The following is a 12,183-nucleotide window of genomic DNA, read 5'->3' as shown; positions in this document are numbered from 1 at the left end:
ATTCGGGTTGTGCTGTTGACAGAATCTCACAGTGCCGTCTGAAAATGGAACAAGAAGAAGAAGCCGTGCCGTTACGTTTGCGTTGCAGGACGAGTCTGGGATGCATCAGCAGGGCTGTTCTTCCCGGGCTCTTCTCTTTTTCTCAGGGAAAACCTATTTCATGACGTGCGGTTTTGGATCGAGACGCCCATCCGTACGAACGCTGGCGCTTAGAAATGAGAGCCCCGGGGTTGCACTCTTTTTTTGATTCGTGTTTACTCCTTTTTTTTTTTTTTTTAATAATCAAACCAGATAAAATTACTAAAAATGAAATTCACAGACAAGAAATACTTTAATTAAATATTGTGTAAAATGAACATTTTTTTTATACAGTTAAATATATGAAAAAAAAAATGTACAGATAAAACGATCTTATTGTAGGGTCTTTAACAGTAAAATCTACCATTGAGTGAAGCTTTCCGTCCGGAGCCGACGAAGCGATGGGTGTGCTGACTAAGTCATCTAAAACACAAACAGGTCGCACTGATGAGGAGACTTGCAAACGTTCTTAACATGTACACGTGACCTCTTCGTTAGCTCGAAACCTTATTAGACAAAATACAACTGAGGCAATTCAGTTCCAAAGTGACTTCTCAGGCTTTTCCACTTAGCTAAGCCTTGTTGGTTGCTGCCAAGTTAAATGCGCGCAGCATCTCTTGGCTGAGACACACTGTATCATTCTTTTAAACCCTTTAATAAACACTTTACTAAAATGTGCATTTTTTTTTTGCCCAGAAAGGAAAAAAAAAAAAAAAAGAAAAAAAAAAGAAAAAAAAAGATCCCTCCTTTTTTGGTTAAAACCTTAATTCTGCTGCAGTTTGCAAAACATTTTGCAGTGCTGCATTTGCAAACTATTTAGTGCAAAGTAAAAAACAAACAAAAAGAAAAAAATAAAGGAAGCATTTCTCAGTATGGGTTTGGCACTGACAGCCACGAAACACGATGGAGGTCATTCCAGTTTAAAAAGTACAGTCGTCTGTGGGTCCATTACAAAAAGGTCCGTAAAAAAACCGAGAAACCTAACGAAACAAACCCCAGGCGTTTAAAAATCGCGTGCGACCCTGATCTCATGTGAAACTTTTCTCTTTTTTACAGTGCAGGGTTCGGGAGGATGCAGAGTGCAGCAGAAAAAGAGACACATAAAGGAGTGATAGAATTGTACACCGGGTTTGTGCTTTTCTTTTACACCAGAGATCATCCCAATGGAGTAGCGGTTAACAACTGTGGTGTAAGCCTGCGATAAAACAGCACAAAAGTTCATCAAAGAAGTTCACTTTTAAGGCATCGGAGAAGTTAATGTGGCAAACGTTTTAATTAAAACATCAGAAGTGAATTTATTTTAAACTTTTAGGCCTCTGACTTTTTTCCAGTAAACACGGTTCAGCTCTGTGGCAAAGTCGTGGGTGGCAGCTGGAAGCGACTTTTTACAGTCTTTGAAAAAATAATTATTATTATTATCATAAAATAAATGAAACAACAAAATAAAAGGGGAGGAAAAAAAAAAGAGGAAAAAAAAGGAAAAAAAAATAGGGGGGAAGGGAAATACCCAACCACAAGACAGATTCCTCTTCTTTGTGGCTGCATCACATGCACATATTCTACTCGTATTCGTTACAGCCGCATGGCACAAATTGGGTTTGACTATACAACAAACAACTTCTTTTCCAAAATCATTTGTTCTGATAACTTAAAAATCATATAAAAATAAAGAACGAATTCGACTTTCCTCAAAAATAATAAAAAAGAAAAAAAAAAGAGAGAGAGAGAGAGAGAGAGAAGGATGGAAGGTGTAAATAATGGCGACTTTACGAAGCAGAAATGAAATGCACGGACGCCGATTTACTCCAAAGAAAAACACGAAGGCAGCGGTTCTTGGCAGAATGCTGCTCTCAGCATCGCAACGCCAGGCCATGAGGACGAGCAAGACGTACGAGGGAAAAATGGTGAAAAGCAATATACAAAATCTCAAAGATAAATACAATATTTATAGTTGATATGTTACAAAATAAATTCCCTTCGTGACTGCAGGTGTTCATGTGAAAGAAGGTGTTGCGATGGGTTAAGACTATTTTATTCCTTACGGGCTTCATAAGGAATAAAATTTGCTTTTCTCAATATTTAAGTGGATCTGAAAAAAATTCAAGACAAGTGTATAAATATTTAGCTACAACTTTGGCAAAATCACAAAAGTCTACAATTTTATAACCACATACAAAACACATTAGGGAAGAAGGATCTAGAAGTCAAAAGGACAATTTTCTGGTACAAGAAACATAGACTTCACAGTAGCCTAAGAATGCAATAGTATACAGTGCTAGCAAAAGTTGAAAAAATGTCGCAGATCACACTTGCTTAACAGGAAGCTCTAGCAGTGGAAGTATAGGTTTTTACCAACAGACAGTAGCAATTGTTTCTCTGTCAGTGTGCTTGTTGAAGGCAAGAGAATTCAATATCAAAGTTACGATTTCTAACTACAATAAGTTACAAAGGTCCATTTCATTAAGATGAAGTTAAGCAATGGTAAACCCTCCCGCCCACCCCGCGCCCCGGTGCTTTGTTCTGACCATAGATCCGTCCTTTTTCCAGTTTGATGGCTCGTGACCTCCTTGGCCCCCTTTGTTCCACCACAAAAAAATATTTCACATTATAGAGATACACAACCATTGTGAATCTAGTTATGAGTACAGAAAAATGTTCGGAGGCATTTTTCATCAGTGTTTCATGATAATCAAAATGGTGCATCCACAAAGTTTCTCCCAACACATAGCAAGTACTAGACATAGCCAAGACGTAATCAGAAACTTTATACAAAATAGGCGTCGCTTTTTCCTTATTCTTCAGGACTGAGAAATGTGAAAATATGAGAAAAAATTCAGTCAATAAAATGGAATTGTTCATGAAGAAGTAGGTTGTTTGCATGTAGATTCTTAATAGTTTAAATAAAATCTTTAAACAAAGTCTTTTTTCTTTTTTTTTCTTTTTTTGTTTTTTTGTTTTTTTCGTTTTGTTTTGTTTTGTTTTGTAGCATTTCGATTTGTTGTTGACTCTGTTTGAAGACGCTGTTTCCATCAGCGTGTCTTAATATACTAAACGTGTCCCCTAAGCCCGTCCTTGAAGCTTGGTGCTACGGTAGGTAAACAAAATGACTTTACATTGGCGGGACTACAAGCCCGGACATAGCTAAAAGAAAAAGAGAAAAACCGGCTGTTATTGCATGCTCCAGAACAAGGCACATGTGGGTCGCGGCGGAGCAGCGCGTGCTGCGTGCCCATACGCAGTGCAGGGGTCTGGCACCACGCAGAGGGCAGGAACTCTGCACGAGTGCTTCCCCAGCACAGCACCTTTGCGCTGTTCCGGAGGAGATCCCGACACGATTTTGGTGGCAGCATCCTGCGTGCGTGCTGTTCCCCCAGCGCTTCGTTAGGCACAGCGAGCACAGCCCCTCAAACCTCCCCAGAACCGGAGCGTGAGCAGAAAACCTCCAGTGCGACGTTCTCCTAATTGCACTTGATCACAATGGAGGGGCCGAGCAAGTCAAGGACTCCCTAAGATGAAAGCTAAGTGCAGTGCACCTGCTCTCAACCCACACTCCGACTGCTATAAGAAGCCACAAGATTAATACCCATCCCATTAATACCCTCCATCTCATTTTTTTCTCCAGTTCTTCATCCACTGACATGCCAAAGCCTGCTGCTTTTTCCTCCAGTTAACTCCTTGGTAGGAACGTAATTTAGACTGTCTTTAATTTTAGCGTTGTTTAATTTTTGTCATAATGATATTTCTCATTAATTTATGTACAACAGATATTAATAAATTTCTTCGTGTAGCGATGTGAACTTCAATTTCTCAGTTCATTAATTTCAACAATATTAATTTATTTCAGATTCCCTGTTACAACTTTATGGCTTGGAAGACTTGTGTACACACACATTCCCGATGTGGCAGAGTCCCCTACAACAACCAGGAGCTACAGCCATTATTTCAGTGCATGTTTCAAACCTGAAGAGGGATGGAAGTCGCACCACTGGAAATAGGACAGCTCTGAATGACAATATATTCACAGAGACTGCTTACACCAGGAGCACTCGGTCTGCATCCCATACTTCCACTGAACCTTCTGCTGAGGTGAGAGGGGCACTGAGCTCTGTGGCAGCCCTTCACAGGCTCGGTTCCCTTTTTTTGGCCTGCCCGTGCCATTGGGAAGCAGCTGTGACATTCACCCAAGGGTGTCCCGGCCTCAAGGATGGGAAGGGGCATCCCATTTGAGTGCCCACCCAAAGCCAATGGGAGGTCTGTTCTACTGCAATACAACCCCCAGCCACCCTGGGAAGCAGGATCAGCACAGGTGATCTCAAAATGCACTGTGCTAAGGCCTTCTGCACTCAGGTTCAGCTGGGATCTATCAGCTGGCTCCATGTCACAGTGACGGAGGGACATGGGCCGTGCCAGAGTGCTGAGCACAGTGCAAGTGAGCAGTGCTTATCTGCTCCACTCTTCAGAGGAAAACTTTGCAGAAAAGAAAAAAAACGAAAAAAAAAGAGTCCACATTTTTCTTCCAGAGGTTGTGTGCAAACTAAGAGTGCCTAATTGCCTGGCAATGATACCAATGATATGTTTTCATCAGTGTTTACTGAAAGATTCATGATTGGCTTCTGATTTGTGAAGATATAGGTGCCCACTGCATGCTTTTCTGGAGAGTAAAGGCTGAAGTCTTTCATTTAACCCATTCCACTGCTTTTGTCAAATTCCATCTGTTGCACAGTGAGGACGTGGTGCAAAATTGCTGCTCTAGACCTTCATTTCACTATTTATTTTACTTGTGACATTTGATGGTCATGAATTGCTGCTCGCTGGTTCTTTCTGTGCAAATTGACAGCAAATGTCTCCCTAAAGAAAAACAGGGTGGCTAGCTCCTAAATAGCAAGAGCTTCATCTGGGAGAAGACCAGAAAATTAAGCAGGATGCAGTTCTAAGAGAATGTAGAGAACTTTTTGCTCTGCATGACAGTCATAAAGCTTATCCAGAGTGCTCTATCTTTTGCAATCAATGAAAAGTAAATTACAGTTGAAAAATGAATTTTGAACAGTATTTTACTTCCACCTCTACAGCAAGCTTGAACTTTTGTGGAAAAAATACCCAAACTATTTCATACCTTATATATCCATTGTTCTGAACAGGAAAATGCTCTCTGCCCTAAGGAACTCATATTCTAGTACCCTGCACTTAACAAACGTGGAAGTGCTTAACTTCTGATCATAGTCTCTCTAATGCAAGTCGGATAAAGTTAACAAGATGATGTTTTTTTGGATAAGGCCCAAAGGTCTCATTCTGTAGTCTTAAGGAGTGAGTTGTACTTGCATTGTGGCAGGGAGGAGAGCATCTCACTCGGCAGGATGCAGTTTCCCAATTCTGACCCTAACTGTAGGATTAATTGGTGCAGGATGCACGTACACACAGCACAGCCCAAGGACAAAAGCAAGAAAGGAGACTACGCCTTAGCACTGATTTCACCAGTTTGTCATCTTTTTTATACTTCATTTTTCTTAACCTCTGTCTTGGATCTCTTTAGGAAAAGACTGAGTCCCCGTGTTGGTTACAGACCTCACTATGCTTGCTCCTGGGCAGTCAGTTCAGAAGCACAAAGAGCAGAATCTTTTTCTCACAGACCAATCCCTCAGGGGTGTACTCAGCGAGAACTGCTGCAGTGAACACCCAAACTCCCCACAAAAGCACTGCCCTTGTCTGAAGGGCTGTTGCATGTCGGAGTTTGCCATGTTCTCATCTGACTATCTGTTCACCGTGCTAACAAATTTTCGTATGAGAAACGGGGGGTTGTATGGCCTGACTGTGTCAGCATGCTGACGTCTTGCCATAGCCCATCACCTTCCATAGCACTGGGTGAAAAACAGCTGATCATTTCAGAATTATGTAGGCAGAAAGTGACAAGCAAAGACAGAGAGGACATCCTTCTCCAGGTTAAAAGAGCACATCATCCTCTGCTACCCGTATGCATCAGCTGCAGTGCTCACCTTAGAAACATACACTAGTGACCACGAACTTTTGCTTCTGTCTCTTGACCCTATGCATGTGGCCATTGCTAACTCCTCAGCTGCTGCCAGGCCCTTTCACACCAGCTCTGTTGTTTGAGCACCACTGCAGCCCCAGTGATCTTCAGTATTCTGTGTTTCATTTTAGCATAGAAAATGGGGTATAACATGCTGATAAGAAAACCCTCAAGCCTCTTGTACGGAGCTCAGAAGGTGAGTACTTAAGCTTTAGAAAGGGCTCTGTGTCAAGCAGTACCTAGGAAAATAGGAAGTAGAGATGCCCTGCTCTCCCAGCAGCTCAGACTGACCCAACTGGTTGGATGACTGCCCTGTCCCAGCTTTCCCTCTGTCAGTGATGTGCTACCTTGCATAAATAATCCGAATTTTTGCCACAGCCTGGAAGTCAGTGCTGTAGTTATCGGACCTGAAAGACATTCCTGTTATTTCTCTGTGTCATTTTGTTCAACACAAGATTTGGTTTCGCTGTCTCAGCAAGGTGAGGATGACGTGACCTTTTTTTCCCCCAAATCAACACCTCAATCCATTTTCAGTTTGGCTGCTGAACCAAAAAGATGCGGTTTCTGCACAGCCTCTTGTACAGCGCTCAGAAAGAGAGTAATTAAACTTTTAAAAGGGCTCTGTGTCCGACAATAACTGAGCAAATAGGAAGGAGAAATCCCTCGCTCTCCCAGCAGCTCAGGCTGAACCTTCTAAGTACCTTCATGTTTTAGAGGCTTCACATGCTGAGTACTGCAGGGACAGCTCTGTAACACAATGGTTTGGGTCTCTGGGGTACGTAACAGAAATCCTTAGAGCTTTAGCAGCACCTGCAGGAGGGAATTCACTGCGGGTGATGCCAGGTCTGCTGCATGGGTCACAGCACCCTGAGCACAGGGACAGCTGGGCCTTCAGCTTCCACCTGCTCTACTAAGTCAGCGCTGGTGCAGGCAGAGTGGTCTGCCAGGATTTGACACAAAGAGCATTTTACAGCTGAGGGTGGTGGTGGATGATTACTGGGAGGGCTGGAGGTGCTGGAGGAGATTAGGGCTCGATGTTTGCTGGGAATTGGGCATTCTATATATTATATATATATATATATAATATATATATTATATATATATATATATAATATATAGAATGAAATCAATAGAAATCAATAGAAATTATGAAATCAATAGAAATGAATGAAATCAATAGAAATCAATAGAAATTATAGAAATCAATCCTTTGCTAAAGGACTTAATTTAGTAGTTGGGTAGAGATAGTGATAGGAGGATGGTTGGACTAGATGATCTTATAGGTCCTTTCCAACCTTATGAACTTATGAACTTATGAACTTATGAACTTATATAAATTTTTAACCTTTTTATATGAAGGAAAGAAGAATCTGTTTTTACGAATGGATCATCTTCTCTAAGAATACTACTTATACTTGGTACGGTTTTCTACATACTGCAGCAGAGCAATGCGTCAGCTACAAAAGACTTCCACAGTGGCATAAATTTTTAATCTAATTATCTTTTTCTTTAACATCCACCCTACAATAACACTTGCACAGCTGAATCCTCAGCCCTTCGTTGACCTGAGTACATAATAACCTCTCAGATGCTATCTTCTCTGGCCCAAGAAGTTTGCAACACGCTATGATACAGGGACATTCATTCTGACACACAGGCCTGGAATGGTAGGTGGGCAGGCAGTTCTGTGGGACGAGGTCTCTTGGAAGTGCCCTGAGGTAGATATCACAGAACACAAGTATCCAAAATCAGCAGGCAGTCTGACAAATCACAGTGTATGTCTTCACCTGTTTGTCAGAGTGCTCGTCTTGTTATAGGTATCATGGTGATGCTAAGAATAAATATGTTACCTATCTTAGCTAAGAAATTCAAGAAGAATTACAACCTCCAGGTGACAGCAGCACTTCCCCATTTCCTCTCTGCTCTGAAGTGCTGCAATTTCTGCTGAGTGGGACTAGGTTCTTTGTTTGCAAAACATAGGGAAGCAAACTTTTTCTGTGATTCAAATGGATCTGACAACACTACCATCTCTACATTGAAATGTGCCACAAAAGGGAACACTTCTTTGCTCGTGTTCCTGTTCTTTCACAAAGCATGCACTGTATCATAGTTCCTCCTGCCCCACTACGAGCAGGTGACCATGGAAGTTCTGCTGTCAATTTTCAAGTTATTTGTTATGCTACACCTCATGAATTCACACAGATTAAAGAAAGAAAGAAAAGAAAGAAAAGAAAGAAAAGAAAGAAAAGAAAGAAAAGAAAGAAAGTAATTGTATAAGAAAGTCTGTAATTGCCTAATTCAATTAAAAGCCTTGGATGTTCACTTATGGAAGTAACAAGTGTCACACTGCTGAGTGAATTATGACACAGGGAGCATGAAAACCCACTGCACAAGTGGCTAGCTAGTGCAAGGGAAGCTGAGCTCACCAAGAAAGAGCTCAACCTAACTGGAAGCATTTGATACTACCTGTTGCATCTCATGTACAGTAAGGAAATTGCACCACATTACGTGGGATGTTGCTGTCTCCAAACATCCATATGACTGCATTCAAAAATGTATAAGAAAATGCAAGGAGTAGACAAAACCTCCAAGAAGCATCTGGGGATACGTTCTTACTTTAATATTTAATGCACGAAATCTTGAGGGAAAATGTCACAACAACTGGAGTTTTCTGTAAGGTAAGTATTACAAGTGACCTCAGATTTGCTTGAAGTCATAGCGTACCATATGTGCTGTTCTAGTTCTACATCACTATGAGAGCATCAGAAAACAAAGAAAAAATACAGCAAGGTAACCTTTCTCCAACACAAACGATCGATCGTTTTAGTGTATGCACCAAAAAGCAACACACAGAAAATCGAGAGATCCAGCTCACCTTGAAGTCCGTTTCCATTTGCACTGGTGCAAGATGGTGGAGGAGAGGCTTGGGGCCTGACAACAGGAGCAAAGGCGCTCTTTTGTTTCACTGCAGAGATGACATTGGCAGGTGAGAATGAGAAAATGCCGTGTGTACTGCTACAGTTTGAAGGGAGGGTGACCGAAGAGGCTGCCATGGTAGGGCTTGACGGCACTACTGCAATAAAGCAAAAATAATCAGGACTCAGATTGAGGTTTTCACGGCAAACACGGAAAAAGAGAGTGATAGGGCCTTGCCTTTTAAAATATATATATATATTTATAAATATATATTAAAAAAAAAAAGAAATGAAATGCCTTGGCTTGGCCACTCTCTGGATAACAGGCAAACTCTTTTGTGTTGGACTTTTGTTACAAATTGTGCAGTCCGATTTTTTTTTTTCTATCTGTGATTGTATTATGCCACAAACAGATCAATTTATTATATTCATTTTTACGTCCAGCCTCCAGAGTCACCCCTCCTTTTATCCAGTAGCTCACAATATAGGAAATCAAAACAATGCAAGTATTTGATTTTGTAGTAAATATGAATCTATATGATGATGCGTTACCAAAAATAGACACTTACTGCCATAAGGAGAGTTAGCTGAGGAGCCATTAAGAAATCCAGGGGAACCTGGTACACCTAGATTGGGCATGCCGGCATTGCCATATCCATTCATGCTATTGCTGACTGTGTTGTAATTGGACTGCTGAGGAGTACTGCTCGGAACATATCCTCGCGGGGAAACACTGCTTGTGTTGCGACTGTAACCTACTGTGTTAGAAACCCCCCCACCCCAAAAAAATAATGTTATTTTATAATATAAACTTAGGGCTGGGGGGTTTCCTCATGCATCATATATTACACAGTTTTAATTGATTGCACAGCTTTGCTCTGAGTTGTCTGTTACTGCCCTATCAACTCTTGCAGTTTGAGATAACCTTATCACGCCAACCCTACTTAAATCATCTGCGAGCACTCTATGTTGTCTCTCCTCTTAGCATAGACAGCCAACAAAAGCTCTCTTCGATCCAGCTGTGTCAGTTTGCTTCACGTTTGTCTTTAGTAGCAATTATCAACAGGCTTGAGTCCTGGTTGGTACCAACACACTGCATGAACTTTCAGACCTTCAAATGCCAGAGCTGGCGAGAAAGACTTTATTGTTTGCAGTGAGTTACTTTAAAAGGCTGTTTTGGGGTCTTCATTTTATGACTGATATTTTTATACTAACAATAAGCTGGCACTTTCATAAGGTGTAGTCATCAGTGAAAACTAATTCAAGATCAAGCGCAGAATTTTATAAGGCTTATTAGCTTGGAAATGCATTAAAAGACAATCTCTTATAAGAGGAAAGATAGCAGAATCAGGATTTTAAACAACATTTTTTTTTCTATCTGAGCAATCAATTTAATAATTACGTTGCAAGCAAAAAAATACGGTTTTGAACATATCTAATAATCTGGTCTCACTCCTTTCATTAGTATCAAAATTAATTTTAAATGCAATATGCTACATGCGTTTTCAATTACGAAATGTAAATTAAATCAACTATTTCTTTTATTAGTAACATATATGTCACACATGCTTATAAACAAAATACTTTACAATCACAGACATCAAATTAGATTTATCTGTGCAAATACTCAGAAACAGGTGGAGATACCTAGACATAATTATTTTATAATAAACAAACACACTGTATATTTACTGTGAATAATAAAGAGCTTTCTAGGCTTTGCCAATTTCTTTTTCCACCAGAGATGCTTTACGATAACAGTAAACTGAAGAACAGGAAGAATTAAGTATTACGAGAAAGTTAAAGATGGCATTTCATCGCGCGCTCAGACATACGACGACAAGGAGGAAAAGAGGTAGAACACAGCGGTGACATTAGCCAATATTAATAGGCACCATCCAAACACAGCCAACAACAAGGATTAACTCTTGAAAGCCCACATACCTTGGTCGTTAGCTTGTGATGTTTCTGAAACATTGACCGCTAGCTGGCTGCTAAATGAGTTCACTCCCATCATGCCAGTGTGAGCAGGAGTGTTGGCTAGGGTTGGAATCTGGTTGTGATTGCGTGGCACGCTGTATAATGCTTCAGCAATGTCAGCTGCTCGTTTCAGAATTATTTCCTATAAAGACACAGAGTGATTAGGAAACACTTGTGCAAATGCTCAAAGTTTTAATAACGTCAACATCCGTAGAAGAGATTCACGTAACATGAGGGTAAGCAAGAGGCTTCCGCTTGCCTCAAATCACCACTTCCATACTGAGCCACTGTACGATGTCATGCCAACGCAGCACACATAGAAATAAGGAAACGAACACAAAATTACAGGTCAGCATTGTGAGCCATGTGAACATGGTGAACGCGTCTCCTCTCCATCCAGCACAGGAGATGTATCCCCAGCAGTTCACAGAAGGCACTGTGTTTCGTAAGGTCTGCTTAGCAGATCTATTTAGGACTTCCCATTAGTCACTGTATATTTTGGACCGAGATCAAGGTTATTCTCTTGCCTTAATGATTGCTTATGCTTTTGGCACCTTACACTTAATTGTCATTTCTGATGGGCAAACTAGCGGTGAGAGGAGAATGGGAAGATGAAGCATTTCCCTCGGAGCATTGCATCACATCAGACTGCCCTCGAGGTGGCTGGCAAAGCCACACTGTGTACAGAAAGAATGTGTTGACACTTTGCCAGCTTTGCAAATAGCAGGTATTGATTTACATGTGTAAGCATGCACGCGAGAGCAGCACCGGTGACCTACCTGGTTGTTATGGGGCATCCCATACAGGGCTTCCACAAGGTCTGCTGCTCTCTTAAGTAATACTTCCTAAAGGAAAACAAACAGACTGCGTTATGTTTCACAGAAGGCGGCCATCGCTCCAAGGAAGAAAAAGGGTGCAACGATGTTGGCAACTCGCAGTGGTGTCTAAGGCTCTGAGGAAATAATGAAGTGGGGAAAACGGATCGCACGCTATCCCGGTGCTGTTACTATACTTAGTGGATGCATTACAAAGATAGGAAGGCATTTTGTTTTGGAGGAAAATACTGTTTGAGGTTTGAAGTCAAAGTTAGATACCAACCTAAAAATAATATTGCGTTTAACATCCAGCTGTTCAATTATGATTGACTAGAAAAGGTGTTTGCTGCTGTAGCGTGTAGCTCTAGTG

At 41.1% G+C, this 12,183-nt stretch overlaps 1 protein-coding gene across 14 annotated transcripts in view; it reads right to left on the bottom strand.

The window, feature by feature from the left end:
• Positions 1–318: 318 nt before the first annotated feature.
• The window catches only part of EBF3 (EBF transcription factor 3), a 115,323-nt gene continuing 103,458 nt past the window's right edge, over positions 319–12,183 (bottom strand). For 3 of the 14 annotated variants that reach the window (XM_065746877.1, XM_065746878.1, XM_065746879.1), the window contains exons 12-16: positions 11,778–11,843; positions 10,963–11,140; positions 9,588–9,776; positions 8,979–9,068; positions 2,863–3,219 (exon numbers count right to left, since the gene is read on the bottom strand). In XM_065746877.1, the coding sequence (XP_065602949.1) occupies positions 3,188–3,219; positions 8,979–9,068; positions 9,588–9,776; positions 10,963–11,140; positions 11,778–11,843 (555 nt within the window). In that variant the 3' untranslated portion in view covers positions 2,863–3,187. Of the gene's footprint in view, positions 3,220–8,978; positions 9,177–9,587; positions 9,777–10,962; positions 11,141–11,777; positions 11,844–12,183 lie in introns of all 14 variants that reach the window. The other 11 variants (XM_065746872.1, XM_065746873.1, XM_065746876.1 and 8 more) reach the window with 5 other exon arrangements.

This window comes from Cyrtonyx montezumae, unplaced genomic scaffold (assembly GCF_038088225.1).
Source record: "Cyrtonyx montezumae isolate F1298 unplaced genomic scaffold, pur_monq_1.0 scaffold_4, whole genome shotgun sequence".
Taxonomy (NCBI): domain Eukaryota; kingdom Metazoa; phylum Chordata; class Aves; order Galliformes; family Odontophoridae; genus Cyrtonyx; species Cyrtonyx montezumae.
This window is presented reverse-complemented; position numbering and strand designations above follow the sequence as displayed.